At 41.2% G+C, this 17,252-nt stretch overlaps 3 protein-coding genes across 6 annotated transcripts; 2 read left to right on the top strand and 1 right to left on the bottom strand.

The window, feature by feature from the left end:
- Positions 1 to 12: 12 nt before the first annotated feature.
- On the top strand, positions 13 to 4,999 carry LOC116041592 (mitochondrial RNA pseudouridine synthase rpusd4-like). Its single transcript, XM_031287562.2, has 6 exons — positions 13 to 505; positions 1,039 to 1,246; positions 1,387 to 1,480; positions 1,822 to 1,972; positions 2,089 to 2,186; positions 3,808 to 4,999. The coding sequence occupies exons 1-6, from the start codon at positions 106 to 108 to the stop codon at positions 4,009 to 4,011; spliced, it is 1,155 nt and encodes a 384-aa protein (XP_031143422.1). The 5' UTR covers positions 13 to 105; the 3' UTR covers positions 4,012 to 4,999.
- On the bottom strand, positions 4,407 to 11,091 carry LOC116041557 (glutamine-rich protein 1). Of its 2 annotated transcripts, XM_031287498.2 has the most exons (12): positions 10,642 to 11,091; positions 9,671 to 9,930; positions 9,505 to 9,579; positions 8,422 to 8,559; positions 7,260 to 8,351; positions 6,680 to 6,839; positions 6,314 to 6,468; positions 6,105 to 6,219; positions 5,919 to 6,027; positions 5,650 to 5,813; positions 5,476 to 5,566; positions 4,407 to 5,399 (listed from the first exon to the last, which is right to left on the bottom strand). In XM_031287498.2, exons 2-12 carry the CDS (start codon positions 9,917 to 9,919, stop codon positions 5,219 to 5,221), a joined length of 2,529 nt encoding a protein of 842 aa, XP_031143358.1. In that variant the 5' UTR covers positions 9,920 to 9,930; positions 10,642 to 11,091; the 3' UTR covers positions 4,407 to 5,218. The 2 variants fall into 2 exon arrangements, with proteins under 2 accessions (XP_031143358.1, XP_031143359.1); XM_031287499.2 differs by lacking the exon at positions 9,505 to 9,579.
- A 1,268-nt stretch (positions 11,092 to 12,359) lies between these two features.
- On the top strand, positions 12,360 to 16,426 carry LOC116041559. 3 transcript variants are annotated; one of them, XM_036002617.1, is made up of 3 exons: positions 12,360 to 12,714; positions 13,491 to 14,022; positions 14,167 to 16,426. In XM_036002617.1, exons 1-3 carry the CDS (start codon positions 12,676 to 12,678, stop codon positions 15,876 to 15,878), a joined length of 2,283 nt encoding a protein of 760 aa, XP_035858510.1. In that variant the 5' UTR covers positions 12,360 to 12,675; the 3' UTR covers positions 15,879 to 16,426. The 3 variants fall into 3 exon arrangements, 2 of the variants coding, with proteins under 2 accessions (XP_035858510.1, XP_035858509.1); XR_004897739.1 differs by lacking the exon at positions 12,360 to 12,714 and having other exon boundaries at positions 13,162 to 14,022; positions 14,167 to 16,176; positions 16,212 to 16,426; XM_036002616.1 differs by lacking the exon at positions 12,360 to 12,714 and having other exon boundaries at positions 13,162 to 14,022.
- The last annotated feature ends 826 nt before the right edge of the window (positions 16,427 to 17,252 follow it).

Consider the following 17,252-nt stretch of genomic DNA (forward strand, 5'->3'; position numbering starts at 1 on the left):
CTGAAAGGTGCGGCCCGGAGGTCGAAAGCCGGAAACAGCGAGCATGTGTCCTCTGGAGTTGTGTGTATCTCCAAGCTAATGTGAACTGTTCAGCTATACTTCACAATGAACAGATATAGGAGAATATCCTGTAGTGACTGGAAATCCGGTTTGAACGTCGTCTTATCTCGGGTCAAACCGTGGACAAACTGCTGCCGGTGTCCGGAGGCAGCACCGCCCCTCAGCCGGAGCCAGGCCACGGCCACTCCAGGCTTCGACACGGGAGAGAAGCCCCGGCTAAGGGCGGTCGACCTGGCGCGGAAGGTCCAGCAGGAGTTGAGGAAGCCACAGGCGTCAGAGCCTCCGCTATCTGGCCAGCAGAAGAGGGTGATGGAGCTGAAACGGTTCAGTCTGCAGCTACAACATGTTCATCCTAACGTGCTGGCCAAACACCTGCACAGAGCCGTGCTGTACCAGGACAAAGATGTAGTTGTCATCAACAAACCTTATGGTGTTCCTGTCAGAGGTAAACCAACAGGAGCTAAAGACAGTTTACTGATTTTACTGAGTACAGTAAAAGACAGTTTGTGTCAACTTAGTTAATTGACAGAAAGATTGTTGATTAATCTTGTAATTTTCCAAGTGCCACAAACTCTCTGGTTCCAGCTTAAATGTCAGGAGTTTTTGGACTTCAATTATTATTTTTTTAATAATGCATTCAAATATTTCTTATAATGGACTTATTTTTTTCACAATTTTTCTGAAATTTCTATAGACCAAAAATTATTCTGCAGATTAATGGATAAAGAAAAAAACGTCTTAAATTGCAGGCCTAAATTTCTTTGCATATCTGCCAACAAATGTGCCCATACTGATAATAAGTCAACATGGGCCAGTAATATTGGTCTGCTGATATATTGGTAGAGTTCTACATACTGTATAGTATTGCAGTATTAGTTACAGTATAGGTTTAAATTACAAGATATTGACAGAAGTGTTGAGTCATGCTGAAGTTGCTGAAGACCTGAATACATGCACATTTGTTGTTGTTGCTCTCAGATGACTGTGGGGCGACATCGATCTCCTCTGTGCTTCATGTTCTCTCCAAAATGATGGATGGGATGAAGGTCAAGTCTGATTCTCAGCTGCTCCCTTGTCTGAGGCTGGAGAAGGAAACAACAGGAGCTCTCCTGCTGGCCAGGAGTGAAGAAGTATTCGAGCACATACTCAACCTTCACAGAAATAACCAAGTGCAGAGAAAGTACTGGTAAGACACAGTAAGGGGAAGAAAAGTGGTTAAAATAGGACTTTGGAAACCATTGAAAAGATTGTGCCTCCACATTGTCACACCACATTGCTACAATAACACGTTTGCCAGTCTTTAACGTATTCACTGTTCCTCCTCAGGGTCATCACAGTTGGTGTACCTGTTCCATCTGAAGGAGTGATTGACATCCCCATCATAGAGAGAGAGGTCACAGGCTCTCGACCACACTACAAGGTGTCTCCTATTTTGTGGTTTTAATGCTGTAATAATTAGTCTGTTCATCAACTGACAGAAACCTAATTCCAAATGTGAAAATTGCTGTAGTCATTAGTAAAAAACAAACAAGTACCAGTTTTAGCTTTACAGTTGCAGAGAGCTGCTTTCTTTTTTGTTTAATGTTATATAGTAAATTGGATGCTTTGGGTTTTCTTGCTGTTGGTCACATCATGTTAACCTACTAGTATATTGTCTATTTACAGTTGTTTCAAGTAAATTACTAGTCAATGATTCAAATAATTATTAATTTTGGTTTTATTGTAGAACTATTCATAATAACTTATTTATTTAAATTTCAGATGGCTCTAAGTCCTCTTTTCAAAATGAATGATGCAGGCGATGGTGTGACCAAAGTCCGCGCCCATAGGCAAGCTCACTCTGCAGTGACCAAGTACAGAGTCTTGGACAGCAGCAGTGGTTGCAGCCTCGTGGAGCTCCAGCCTTTTACTGGTAAGACACTGAAAGTGCTTTATTTATCACAGGAAATAACTGCCAATTCAGTTTGTTGAATTTATTTTTAAGAAGACTGGACCCATTTTTTCTGTATCACTTTCTTGTGTCCACAGAAGTGAAGCACCAGATGAGGGTTCACATGGCACTTGCTCTGACATGCCCCATTCTTGGTGACCACAAATATTCCCACTGGAGCAAACTGGCACCCCAGGTAAAATATGTTTACAGTGTATCACTAAGAACACGTTCACAATTGGCAGTAGAACATTAACTGCATACCTACATGCACACTGATATTCCACTATTATTTCGAATATGACGATATTTCGAATTTGGTACAGGTCATGTAAACAGCGTATTCCGAAAGGCCTTTTTACGAAATTAGTATTTTCCAATTAAGACGTGGGATATGCCAGTATTCTTTGGACATGTAGATCATGTGCAGCGCATTCGGAATATGTGTCTCAATCTGGGTTTTTAACCGCAATTTGCGTCCTCTTGCCTGTTTACGGCTTACGGTCAGCTCTGTAAGTTGCTATGGTTGTTGTACACAAACCATTAGAGCAACACCAACAGTTTGCAAGGCTGCGGTAGAGATACATGCCCAAAAGAAAAGGAGAAACATGAAAGACTTGGATATCATCAAGTGTGTGGAAATGCACAAACATCGCAACGGCGACTTTTCAAGAAGGTGGTTAAAGGAATGCTGTGTCCGCATGGTCGAACAAATCCGCCACCAGTGGAAAACTGAAAAAAATTGTCTTTTGCACGGCTGCATGTAAACGGGAATATTCACTTTCATTAGCCACGTAACACAGCTTAGTCAGAATAATACCTTTTTTTGGAATATTACATGCATGTAAACAGTCAGTGTGATGCGTCACAAATATGGCCTTTGTATCCTATAAATGTATTGAAATGTAAACGGTCACACTATGGGCTGGGGATGAACCAACCAGCTTCTTGTACTTTCATCTCCCTCCCACATGACAAACATTTTGATTCTTATTGTACCACTTTAAGGTTGGGGCCTCACTAGTCTGAATCAACCCAAGTTCATTTCCAGGATAATTGCCTGACTCCCGTTCCGCTCTCTGTGTGTTGCCGTTCTCAAAATTTTTGTTTTGAAGGAAGTTTCGAAGAAAATTTGGATTGTGTGATAAGGCAGGCCTGCTTGGTTCTTACGAGGAATAATTGTAGTTTCACAAAGAATATGTTTTACGGCATTTACCATCTAACTGGGACTGATTGGTGGGGATTGCTGTGGACAAAGTACACATGGTGATACACTGGTAAGAGCAAATTACGTTTAACCATGTATCCAGCTAATTTAAATAGTTCACTATGTATTGTGTGAACAGTTAACTTCATTTAATATTTTATGTGGCGTTTTCTTTTGCGGGGTGCAAATATTCCACCAAAAAAAGTTCCTTCCTGAGACCATTTAGCAGAGCCACCGTCGCTGCGTCCAGACCTTGGCGCTGCCAAAGACAATTGTGATTGGTTTAAAGAAATGCAAATAACCCAGAGCATTTTTTTTTCTCCTATCCTAGAATGTATGTGTGGTGCAGCCAGACCTTACTCCAATGCAATGCGAGACTATAGCATTACTAATCCTGAAACCTACCCTACTGGCATCCAAAACAGGGCCTTTTTAAATCCGTTGGGTCATGCTTTAATTTACTAACATGTCAAGTGTGAAACCTTTGAGAGTTTTTGTTGCTTTCACTTGGGTATATTGTTAAACATATACAAACAGTAGAGGAGCGCTCACTTTCTGTCATTTAGTGTCTTCTATAGTAAATCACAACTTTGTTCATTTTGGTGCACAGAAATTACCAGACCATGTGCTGGGAAAGCTTGGACTGGAACAGAGCAAGAGCCGGTATCTTCCTCTACATGTGCTCGCTCGACAGCTGACGCTGCCAGGTACCAATGGAGCTGACGTCAACGTGTCCTGTCCCCTGCCTAAATACTTCACACAAACGTTGAATCGACTGCATTTAACCCTTCCTGACAAAAAAGACCATACATAACCACCTCTTCGTTTTTTGTTAAATTCTTATCAATCCAAGTGATGTCTAAATGTTTTGGGCATCGGTCTGAAGGATTTCAGACTGCAACGTGGGTGAAAAGTGTATCATCCTAAATGCAAAATTAAATCAAGCTGGGTTATTGTGAGGTTATGTGAAATTATCAAATGGAAAATGACTGTACAGTGCTAAACTCATTTTAGTAATAAACAAAGCAGAACTGTATTACAACTATTTTTGTCAATGTAGTTAATCCAAATAGACGATAACTAGACAATGGATGCTGTTGGTGTAACAAGTTTGTTTTTTTTGTTTTTTAAAGGCCAGCAACTAATCCTTCTTTCAAATATCAGTTGCATTTCTACAGACAACACTGCACTTAATACTTTCATTTTTTGAATTGCTTGTCATGACTTTTGAGACAAGGATTAATACTGTTAGCTAAACAAAGACTTTTCCATCTGCATGTCCTGTTTAATAACCTACTATACATACAGGAATAAGTTGGCAAAAATCCTTGATGGTGTTTAAATCACTAGCTTTGACCTGAGAAAAAAAAAGTTTCCAATCTCCTGAATGACCACAATATAGCACTTTGACCTTGTGAATATCTGAGGTTCGACTCACTTAATGATCCACAAGCATAAATAATGACGTCATTTTTGAAAACAGGCACAAGTTCTTCAGTTTTGAATGTATCAATTATGTGATCCAAAATGCAGTCAGTATACAAAACAATTGTGAGAAGAAGTCCCTGTAATTGTCCATTAAGACGTCATGTATCATAGTGGGACTTTGAAGAGACGTAATATGTGTTAAATGCTCTGTGAGGTTAAGTACTGAAGGGTTATATCCTCAAATTGATACTTTTATAGGAAAATGTACCACATCTGCTGAGTCGAGAGGGCAGGAGGTCAATCAAAGTCCAGCAGCGGTAAGACTAAAGCCTCCCTTACTTGCCAGTTTAAAAGGTTACAGAGGCAATGGCTTACAAAAAAGGTAGTCAAAAGAAAGAACAGTCCAAACCATCAGCTGAAAACAGAAAATGTAAGAAGAGGGAAAAAAAAAAATCTCTGCTTTTATGATGCACTCCTCAGAGAAATGATTGTTCCTTTTGATTTGAGATGATGGTCATTGAGGTTTATAGAGTCAGGATGGATACTGCATAGTCAACAATCAGTGACTGGAGAACAAGTTTCTGTGAGTCCAGTCAGTCCGGTCCAACGCCGATTATCTCCTGGATCTCTCGGACCACGATGATGCGGGCCAGCACGTGCTCAACTTGCTGACTCGTGAGGGGCTGAGATGAGTACCACATCGGACTGTTTGGTGCAACGACAGGCTCTGGAGTCATGTAGTATGCATCGTTGCGTCCCTTAACACTTTGAGGACTGGAAAAGGAAAATACGTTTTTTGTTGGATAGTACGGTACAATACAGTGCACACACACAATTTATGTGTACTTACCATTTGAAGAGATAAAAGTCATAAAGTTTAATGGGGCAGCGAAGGGGATTCTCAGGATCCTCAGCCTGCTCTTCATACATGTCATCAGTTTCTGAAACAGACGTCACACAGCACGTCAGCAACTTCTGCTGTCAAAGGCTGTGACTTGTAGCAAGACTTTAACATGAGGCTTACTGTATTGAGCGCCGTTCTGTCCTGCACTTTGTGGGCCTTGCCCTTTGAGAAGGCGGATGCTGGTCGCTTTGTCCTTGGCATTAGTGGGGTTCTTCCTTGTGTGTCTTAGGACCTTAGAGAAAGCTACTTTCATGTGCTGTTCGGGTGTTGTCAGGTGGAAATGCCTGTGACAAAGATATGTTTTTACCACACGCAGTAATGAAAAAATACATGTCTGTCATTAAAGAAAACCGATTCAGCTCATTCAGTGGTGAGATGCAGTTACTCACTTAGTGTTGAAATACATTAGAGTTGTAAGCAATGTGGCTGGTGAATGTGCACCAAGCTGTTTACACTCCCACAGCATCTCCTCTGTTACATGACTTGGGATGACATAACCTAAGATGAAAAACATGCAATGAGCAATTCTTTCTATAAAACAATTAAAGTAAAAATGTATATGTTGACTCTCTTACCTAAAGGATGGACACTGGGTTTCCAACCATCCAGGATTTTGTGTAAACACCCACAAAAACGTGTGTAATACGGATCAGAGAAAATATCGTCCACACGTCCATTTTCGGAGAGATACTTAAAAAATAAATAAATAAAGAAATGTGCAGGTTAGAACTTAAAGTAGACAGCCTTTTGGCAAGATGCACTGTTTGAGCATGGAGACACTAACCTTTTGTATGCACAAGAAAACATAATAGAGAACATCGGATGTGAATTGCTCTTCGTCTGATCCTCGTGCCTCCTGTGTCATCAGGGAAAGACCCAAGTTTAGCTCAGCTACTGCGCTGGACACCAAGTCTTCTTGAAAACGCAGGGGCTGACGACCTGTGTACAGCCACAGACAGATGAGTGTTTTAAAGTTTACACACTTATTTCTCAAATAGAATAAAAGTTCTCAAGAAGTACAATATAAACAGTGAATGCATCAGGGATTAAAACTTGTCGTTTTATTGCTTCCAGTGGTTTGAGTAAGTATCCATAATGATAGATATCAGTATTTATGAAAGTGTGTTCAAACAATTATTAGTTGACTTACGTCCTATGGGTGCAAGCTTGTTCTTTTCCTGCTTGTTTAGCTCCGCGTTTTTTCGGTTCACCCAAAGGCGCCAGACTTCCAGGCCTTCCTCGGGCTTCAGGCAGACAGGAACCATGATCTCTGTGGGCGGTTCAGCATGAGACTCCGTCTCTATGTGACCCTGCACCAGGCCAAAAGCGTCAGTTAATGCTTTCTGGGAAAGAGGGCAGCAAGAATAAAACGCTAACTTTGTAATCACATAATAATTTAGCTAGATAATGTTATAATTACAGTAAGTAGCAATAATACATTTTTCAAGACCAGTATAAAAAAATGACATGCAAGTTTACAAACAGAATTTTTTTATAGTGATAGTTCCAAAAAACAACAAAAATGCATTTGTAAGGTTTCAAACACCATCATTTCAGGTAATGTTCTTAGGATTTCCTGACTATAACGATACATGTCTGCCACGTTATTTATTCTCATCACCAAGAACAATTTTAAGATATATTTTTTTTTATCCATTTTATGCTTTGAGCTATGAAAAAACAGGGTACACAGCATAGGACCAATTCAGATAATGAAAGTCAGAACGCACCTGCAGATGGAGCTGCGGCTCTTGTCCCTCTTCTCCTTGGCTCTGCTGTTTATTTGGGTCCCATATGTGTACCGACTGTGCAGCGTTGTAAGTCCCTCCTACAGTCTGCACTGCCACGGGGATGTGAATGTTCCCGTTCATGAACTGCGCTGGGAACAGGGTCTGTACTATTTCTTCCTGCGTCCCAGTGGAGGCCGACTGCACATCTGCAGACCTTGATGAGGAATTGGGGGACATTTTGTCCTTACCGTTGGTGGTGGCAACTTGCATTGTGCTGTATGTGTCCTGTGGTATGGCAATGTGAGTTACCCCCTGCTGCTGTGGAGTGGAGTACACAGGGATGGTCCAGGTCTCACCTGTGGGACCCGTGATTGTTCCTGTAGTGCTGTACAGTTGAGCGCTGTCAACAGTGAGCAAATCTGGTCGTAGGGACACATAGCTCTGCTGCTGCCCTTGAGGGATGGTTAGAACTGTGGCCACCTGCTGCCCCTGTGTAACAGCATAAGACACAGATAGAGGGACATCCATCTTGCGCTTCTTGGCAGGTTGGAGAACAGTTGGGACAGTGGCGGACCTCCTCTCTGCTTCCCTGGCTGAGTCCTGTTGTTGCGAAGGAGACATGGCCTCTATGGTCTGAATCTGGATCTGTTGGCCCCTCTGTAGCTGAATTTGTTGGCCACCCGGTAGCTGAATTTTTTGGCCACCTTGTAGTTGAATTTGCTGGCCACCATGTAGTTGAATTTGCTGGCCATCCTGTAGCTGAATTTGCTGGCCATCCTGTAGCTGAAATTGCTGGCCATCCTGTAGCTGAATTTGCTGGCCGTCCTGTAGCTGAATTTGCTGGCCATCCTGTAGCTGAATTTGCTGGCCATCCTGTAGCTGAAAATGGCCATCCTGTAGCTGAAAATGTTGGCCATCCTGTAGCTGAAAATGTTGGCCATCCTGTAGCTGAATATGTTGGCCAGCCTGAAGTTGAATTTGCTGGCCACCTGGCAGCTGAATATGCTGCGTTCCTTGTAACTGGATTTGTTGTCCACTTGACAACTGGATTTGTTGTCCTCGAGCTACAGCAGCAACCAGCTGTGCCTGAATCTGTGGAACACAGTTGACATAGTCACAAACCAGCATCACATGAATGCACTTGATATGGGTAATCCTGTACCTGCTGCTGCTGCTCCTCTGTGAGCTCTCCCTGCTGGACAAAATGGGCTGTTGAGATTCCCTGCAGGTCTTGTTGTGAGGGGGAGGCCACCTGAAGAACCTGGCCAACTGATTGGCCCTGCTGTTCCTGAATCTGAACCTGGCACAGAGGGAATGTTTGAAAAATAAACAGGCCTGTCAGGAGAATATCAAGAAATGACATACCTTAATGACTGATGACTTAATGACTGTTCACTGACCACTATGAAGTACTATTTGAGATAAAAGAATGTGAATGTAGATGATAAAGTGAGTTATAAAATGTGAAGCTACACTAATACAAATACTATCAATACTGAGCAGGTCAAACAGTCTACACGTCACAATGTATCAGTGAATTTAACCAAAGAAACAGTTTCTTCTACACAGAAAATGTTACACAACCCTATGTTTTTGCAAGTAGTTGTCTATTGTGGAGTATTCCACGATGGGCTTAAGTAATATTTATAAATTTAAAGGACATGCAGTAGACAGAAGTGCAGCAGTAAAGATAACGTGAGTGAAAGTGATCCCACTTTATTGTGTAGCCAAGGCCATGCCTCCTAACAACTAGTAGGAGGCCAATAACCACTAGAATCATGAGGCACCTTGCAGGTAAGAAGCAATGGCTGTTAACTGTAATATATATTTATTATTATACAATTGTAGATCTGGAGTTACCTCAAATGTATTACCAGATTATCTTACTATGAACATATCAACCGTAGAATGGCAGCTTTACTCTCAAATGAAAAACGGATCATCAAAATCTGACTGATTTTGATTTTGGTTTTGAATTGGAATCAGAAAATCCTTTTCCATTCTTAACAGTGAGTGGGTGAAAGTATCAGAGCTGCGAGAGCAAAGCTACTTGACTCCAACATCACTTTAACTTTAACTTAAAGACTCAAACACCACACTGTTCTCATTATTTTCTTCTTCTCTTTAGTGAGAAATATATATATATATATCTCTGTGTTTCAGGTCCCTGCAGGCCCCATATGTCTTGTGCAATTTTACCATAGCATGTCATAATACGAGAAACTGACATTGCTGATAAACTAACCTGCACCTGAAGCTGCTGTTCAGACTCTTGATGCACAGACAGATGAGGTGAAATCTCTGCTGAGGTCACCTGTACCTGTCATTAAGCACGTATATGAAGTGCAGCAGATTGCACCACAGTGAATATCATTCAACATCAACCATAATAAAAAGGGACCTGCTCTTACCGGACAAGCCAGCTCTAAGAGAGAGCCAGCCACCTCTGTACTGTCTGCGTAGACACAGTTGGTACCCTGCTGCTGGTACACCATGGCTGTGGTGGTGGCTGCACCTTCCTGCTGGCTGAACTCCTGCATCACCTCTGGGCCCTTGGCGAGAGACTCCAGGAACTCCTTCATCCTGTGTTGAGGCACAGTGCGGGCCTTCTGCCGCACATACTCATCAAAGGAAACGACGCCACTGCCCTGCTCATTCATCCTCAATTGACCTAGAAAGATACATTTTCAAACATTTGAGAGTCCTCAAATCCCCTTACTAGCTATGTATTGAAAGCACAGACATGTATAACGTGAATGAAAAATATTGTAATAAAGAGGGGCAGTGCAGTTTTATAAGCACAACATTAATTAGCTCAATACTGTCATTTAAATAATAGGGTGACGTTGTAATATAACTTAACAAGCACACGGGACAAAGTGCATTTTGGCTTGTATGTTAGCTAATACGTTAATATTACAATGACTGCTGCGCTTCCATCAACTTTTTCTAGTAAATGTTAACTTAAACATTACAGTCAGAGATATAACGCTAGCTCACAGCTAACTGTACATTGTTAGCTACAACATGAAAGACAATTTTGGTTTAATGCTTATAGAGCACCAACAATACATTTGAGCGACTGTACTGTACGTTACAGCTAACGTTAGTGGTTAGCAAGCTAGCTTCACGATGTTAGCAAGGCACTTTTGTCACAGCCCATATGGACAGTTGGCTTGCTAACAACCGCTAACTGTATTTAACACCGCCGAGTTGTGATAACTACCGTAAATTATGCAATTTAGCTACATATTTGTTTATAACATATGTTAAACAATAAAACAACAGTACATTCATTCCATACATAACATGACGCTAGCTAGCTAATCATTGTGCTAACGTTAGCTAGCTAGCTCGATGGCTCTGGATCATGTCATGCTACCTTAAATAAAACGAAATCCTCTCCTTTCCGCCAAGGCACGGTGTTTAAAACTAAAAAGCCAATAAACGTCTAACAGCTACCACCAGCACACCATTCACTTCGCTACATAGTGCGTGTAGTGACGGTGTAATCCCGCAAACAATGCTGTTTAGATTGCGATAAAAATGTAACAGCAGCAGCGAGCAGGCGAGGTCTGACGTCTCCGGGCACGCTTCGGAGTAAAACAAGTTTCACAGCTCCAGTAAAGCACAGATTTATGTATCCAGTTGAATTCCGAGTGGTATTGCTACGACATACACCACACAACGATACATACAAAAACCTCCACTGTATTTATCCAGTGAGATATAAAATGACGGAAGTATAGGCCCCGAAAACAACGCGACTCCTCTAAAGACTGCTTGCGACGGCCTGCCGCGGTGTTCTGTTAACAAGAGTTCCCATCCAGAGAGATGACATGCAGGGTTTATAGTCAGACGAAATTTGTTTATAAAATCTGATTAAGCATCAGAAGCATCATTACAGCTTGTGTAATGATGCTTCATCAGATTTTATAAACAATTTTCGTACAATTTAAAATACCTCACATCAATATTGTGTGATTTGGAGCCATACCTATTTTTATTTCATTCTTTATTATCTGGCACTAAAACCAGAGAGGGGAAATAACATAAGATATAACATGGAAAGTAAAAACAGGCACTCATAGTAAATGCAGTCGGATATTTAATAGATAAACAGATATTTAATCTGAACTAAAAACATTAATTATAGGCAATTCTTTAAAAGAATAAACCAAAATGTACAATTCACTTAAACGTTATTGTTTTTTGCTGAATTTGGTTGTTTATTCGCCTCATGATAATCTCTGTATGCCACAACACCTATGAGTTGTGGTTGAAAGCTCTGGAAAAAAAAGCTAGTAAATGGACCTTATTTTGTCAGACTACCTCCTTTTATCCCTATATGTTTGACTCTGTACAACAGGACTCTGGAAACCAAGTTCCAGGTTGAGTCATTTAACAGTGACACATAGACATACAGTATATATAATTGCAGCAGTGTTAAAATGCTTCCCAGATATGTTCTGGTGATGCCTGGTAAACATTTGAATGCATGTACCTTTAACAAAATCTAACTTCCCCAGTCTGCCTTAAAGAGCCAGGCATGTGCTACTGAGGGCCTCCCCCAGTACTCTCCACAACAAACTGCCTCTCGCCCGTCTTAAGGTGGACCAACACAGATGTATTGTGGGCATAGGCTATGTCCACTACACACTGGTTAGGAAAGAGTTAATTCCCACACTCACTACAGACTGCAGGGGCTCTATGGTGGAAGTGGTGGTGTGAGTAATATGCTTATTACCATTTTATCTTAAATAAAATTGCTTACAATGATAGCAAAAACATAATAAGATTCATCGAAGTGGCTACTGTGACTGATGGTCTTACACATTTTAGCATACAGTATGCATAACATCTCTCCATATGTCATGTCATGTTTGGCATACATAACCCCTTGCATGTGTATATGTTTCAAACTTATAGCCAGTGAGTTGGCATAAAACAATACTAGAATGTGTGTCTAGTTGGCTTCACATTATCACTTCATGTGACTTTGTGCTACTTAATGTAATCCTTTAGAGAAGGGATTAACCTTAACACAACTGTTGTAAAAACAGGCAGATGAGGCTTGTCAGCTTTTATATAGTCAATTATTTACAACAAATGTTTCTTTTTTAAATCTACATATGTGAAGACAATAATCCCCCAGAAGGTGCTTAATTAAGCATTTTCTTTTCCAGAATTGGCCCCTGGTATTTTGGTTTTGCAATTGTTTTAGCAGGTGACACATCAGGATGGGAAGCTGCCAAGTAACCAGCCGGTGCAGTAATAGGAATAGGACGTCAGCTGGATGGCTGAAAGCATGCCTGTAAATCCAATGGGTTCAACCTTCACTGTGATGCTCTTTCTGTACTACATCAGAAATCACGTTACACATGCTTGAACTGCAGCTAGAGGTGGAGTGCTACCCATGAAGCACTTAAAGAAAGCAGAGCAAAAGGAATCACAGGTATGTCTGAGTTATCTGGTTTTATTGAACATTTTTTAAATCTTTGGTTTAGTGTATAGGAGAATTTGTTTCGGCAATCGGATATTGTGTTTTGATAATGTTGTGAAATTAATGTTAATAGTTGGAATAGTTAGAAAAATCCCCCGCTTGTTTTAGAGACTACTTTTGAATTTGTTTGAGTGCACTTTTTAATCAAATAGTACAAATTATCAACAATAAGTCAGGACACAAGGCGTTTCTTAAAACTTGTGGTTCATGTTTTAAGCAGTTTTAAAGTAAACAAACAGAAATAACGTTAATTTATCATCTAAAGTCGCCTAAGGTTTCAGCAGGCTTTGGGAAATCAGGTCACCTGTAAGATATGTTTAGGTCATGCTGAAAATAATATATATATATATATATATATATATATATATATATAAGACTTGTGCTCTATGGTCTAGTGGCAGCTTGGCATTTGTGACCAAAGGTCACAGACAGATCAGACTGACTCATGCTGTGAACTTTCATGGTTTTGCCAAGCTGTGTTGTACTTTTACTGAGATAAACCATTCACAGATGTTGTGCAAACCCACTGGATTACACAGGGAATTTGTTGTCCTTTATAGGATTGAAACACAAGATTAATTATCTAGGAATCTGTGTGACTCATCCTGTCTTGACACCGAATAAGGGTCTAATTTTGAAGTGGAATAGTTATATGAAAGTAGTCTCTGTAGCCAATGTCAGTCTGCTGTGCCAGGCTGTTCCTCTCCTTCTTCTTTGTCGTCCTACAGGTTTTGGGATTTGGACTTAATATCAAAAGTGTCAAAATGGGGCGTTCATCTTTGCTCTTCATTTCGCTAACCGTGTCTCTCTCTTCACTTGGAAACCTCATCACTTCACATTCACTGGACAACTCTGATCCAGACCGAATAACTCGAAGCACAGGCAGAAACAACAATGCTCCAGACAGCTTGGCCAGTGAATTGATCTTCCATTCAGAGAGCAGCAGTGACTCTGCAGAGGGCCGTGGACAGAGTGTTGACAGTACAGCATCACAGATACTCATCATTCCAAAGGAGACTGAGCAAGCCAGCAATGAAAGCCGTTCTGGATCTGGAATTCCTTTAACTAAAACACCAGCACTTACTCTACACCACTCAGGCGCTCGTGACCAAGGAGCTGACAAAGCTGATACTTCAGTTACAGGATACACTCACTCCAGTGTGCACATGATCTCAGAGGAAGCTCTTTTGGAAGGCAGCCACACTGCGGAACAATTAAAAAAGAGTCATACATCCATTGTAAATGATGATTTTCTGCATGGTAAGTGAACATAGTTAATTCTCTCCCATTAGCCACATAGTAAAATACACAATTAATTCAAAATATATGTTTACAAAATTGAATTCTCCTGCATCAAAAATAAGACTTTTCTTATTTCTCCCTCTCTCTGTCTCTCATTTTTAGGTTTGGACAGCCCTAAACTCCCTGTCCAAAACAATGCGTTAACTTCCACTCTGAACCATTACCTGTCAAGACCCGGAGGTCCCCGTGTGCTTGGTCTGAGTCCTTGTGTTGTTCTTACAAACTATAATGGCACCAATCTGCTCTGGGATGACATGAGACGCACACTGGCATTTGCCTGGGAACTACATGTCTTTGGATCAGCCAGCCTCTTCATATTGATGGCAATCCTGGCAGTTATGGGAATGGCCGGTGCATGCACTCTTCCTCATCCCCTCTGTGACACCCTGACTTTAGCAAATACTCTCCTGATCCTCTGTGGTAGTCTGCGTGGTGTCCTCCTTCTACTTGATCCTTATGGCACCCGTCAGATCCTGTCTCGTGCTACTCTGGCAGCTCTCCATAATGTTCCTCTGCAGCTCCTTCTGTGGGTGCAGGTTGCCCTCGCACTGGTCACACTCAGAGGGTTGAAATTATTACTTTTCCCGCTAAAGCTGCAGCACCCGTGGGTGGTTGGAGTGCTAGCTGTATCACATTGCACTCCATTACTTGTAGCAGACCTTTTCTCTACAACTTTATCCCCCACTCTCCCTCTGTTGCTACATACCCTCTCCCTCTGCTGGGGCCTCCCATTCTGCATGGGAATCCTCAAGTCTTTCTCTTATCGATATCCCCTTCTCAGATCTTTTGCACGTCAGTGGGCTCCTTCACAGAGGATTGAGAAGTGTGCAAGGCGAGTAACAGTACTGTGCGCCTTCCTCGGGTTTCTCTGCTGCAGCCTTCAGATGTATAGTCTCCTCTGGCTTTATGGGCTGCTGGGGAACTGGAGGCGCTTTGGCTGGGGCTGGTGGCTTTGTCAGTTTTGGGCCAGAGTTCTTGAGTTAGCTTGGGGATTTTCGTTGCTTGTCCTGGGATCCTGGATCTTCTGGACACCATCCAGGCGTCATTCAAGGGGCTATCATGGGCAGGGCAGAAGTAAAGTGCCTAAAGCGGTAGAGGAGACCTGCTTGTGGGGTAGGGTCTTGGCCAGGAAACAGAAAAGGCCACTAAGAAAATCTGAGAAAACCCTGGAAGACCTGATGCCAAATAACTGGGCAAAGTATAAGCTATCTAGAACAGGTTTCAGCAACAACTTAATGTGTCCGTGTAATGTTCAACCATCTACCATTACACAAGAATACATACCTGATCCTGTTAGCAGTAGCAGCTCTGACTTTCAGGCTACACCACTGTGGCAGACAGTTGGTGAACGCGAATGTATTCTTTCACTTATAGAATTTGACATGTGGCCTCCATCTCCAATTAACCTCAGACGCAGCATTGACCTTGCCTTTCACAATAGACAGCTTGTAACAGGAGGTCTGTTCACACTTCCACCTCCCTCTTGGACTCAAACTGTGGGCACAGACACCGCTGATGGAAATAGTGATACAATAACATTCCCTCCAGCTTATGTTGGCAATGGGTGGACGTTGGATACAGAGTCTATTTCTGCATCTCTAGACGACTTCCAAGGTAAAGACTCAGAGCTGATACAGTCACCCATTATTATCACTGATTATGAGGGTAGTGTTGGGTCTCCAGCTGCTGCACATCAGAGAGAAGAATTTAACTTAGCACTCTCAGCAGTGATGCATCAGCATTGCTGGTCTGAAGACGATGTGACAGATGTTAAAGCTGCCTCTAATGTCGGGAGTACCACTTCTAACCACTAGCCTTCATTAAATGGCACAATCACATAATGTGGACAGTTATGCTCTTGCGATATGGCCTCAAGAAACAACTGCTTTACTTGTGTTGCTTTAATATTGACTAAATTAAGACATCACATGTATGTTTTGAAAATACAGGGGTATTATATTCATTGCGATTTGACTTCCATTGGGTCTTCTGAAATAAATGTTGTTGTTCTAGCACAACTTAATCCACAAGTACAGAGTGTGGACATTTCCCCCAGTGGATATAAAGAGTATTTCACAATTTATAGAGTTTTATAATGTTTGTTTTTATAATGTTCGTTTCTACAGTATAATGTCAATGCGGGGTAGACGAGTTTTCAATAAGTAAGTGTAAAATTCCTATCATCTGAGTCACCTCTCTCCTGTTTGTACCAAATTAGTATACTAACTTCACTGGTTGAAAGTCATATGTGAGCATTTGTTTGGCTCACCTTTGGTAATATGTGAAAGCTGCACTATTTACCTTTGCAGAAATAAATATAATTGGATGTTTTTGTTGTGTATGAAATAAAGTGACTTTATATTAATCATCTTGATAATTGCCATGTGCCTAAACACAGAGAATTGTAACTGGAATAATTGTGGTTGCATGTGTAGCAAAGTTTGCAAAGCAAAAATGCATTTATATTATTCTAATGATATTTGATTTGTCCTTTATACCAACATTACCCATGTAGTCTATCAATTTGATTGAATGGTGTGTTTTTTTTTAAGTAGGTTATCCTACCTGCCTTTTTAGCTGTGTTTATCATAGCTATCATCAATGCACTTCTGATTAAGTCCATCCGAAATCAAGCCTTGGTCAGAAGAACGTTTGTTTTTTGTGGAATCTATCTGACAAACAACTATTTGCTTGTCTCATTTTGATAAATCACTTCCATATGCCTTATTTATGCATACTTATTATCTATAATTGAACATGCACTTACTCAATTTTAAGTTAGGTTTTCTTCGGCGGAAGAGCTGCGATGCATCATCACACGTGCTCTCACCAAACTGGCTGTGATTGGTTGGTCAATTAAGACGTATTGAAGACTACATGTATACAACTTTGTAACGGACAAGCTGTTGATACAGAAGCTGTTATTGTGCAAAGGCCTCCGTTACAAGGCAGTCTTCACCTCAGAGGTGTGGCGTCTGATGGAAAACATGCAGCTGTGGCTCCAACACAACGCGGTTCACTTGCATTCAAGTTCGACAAACATAGATCCTCTCACATCTCTAATAGTCCTGTGTGATCCATTATCCACAATGGTGCTGAGTGTTTCATGCCACAGAGTTTAGTGCGTATTAAATTATTAATAAAATACCACATGGGGAATTGAATCAAACAATAATCAAAATATTAAT

This window comes from Sander lucioperca, chromosome 6 (assembly GCF_008315115.2).
Source record: "Sander lucioperca isolate FBNREF2018 chromosome 6, SLUC_FBN_1.2, whole genome shotgun sequence".
Lineage (NCBI taxonomy): Eukaryota > Metazoa > Chordata > Actinopteri > Perciformes > Percidae > Sander > Sander lucioperca.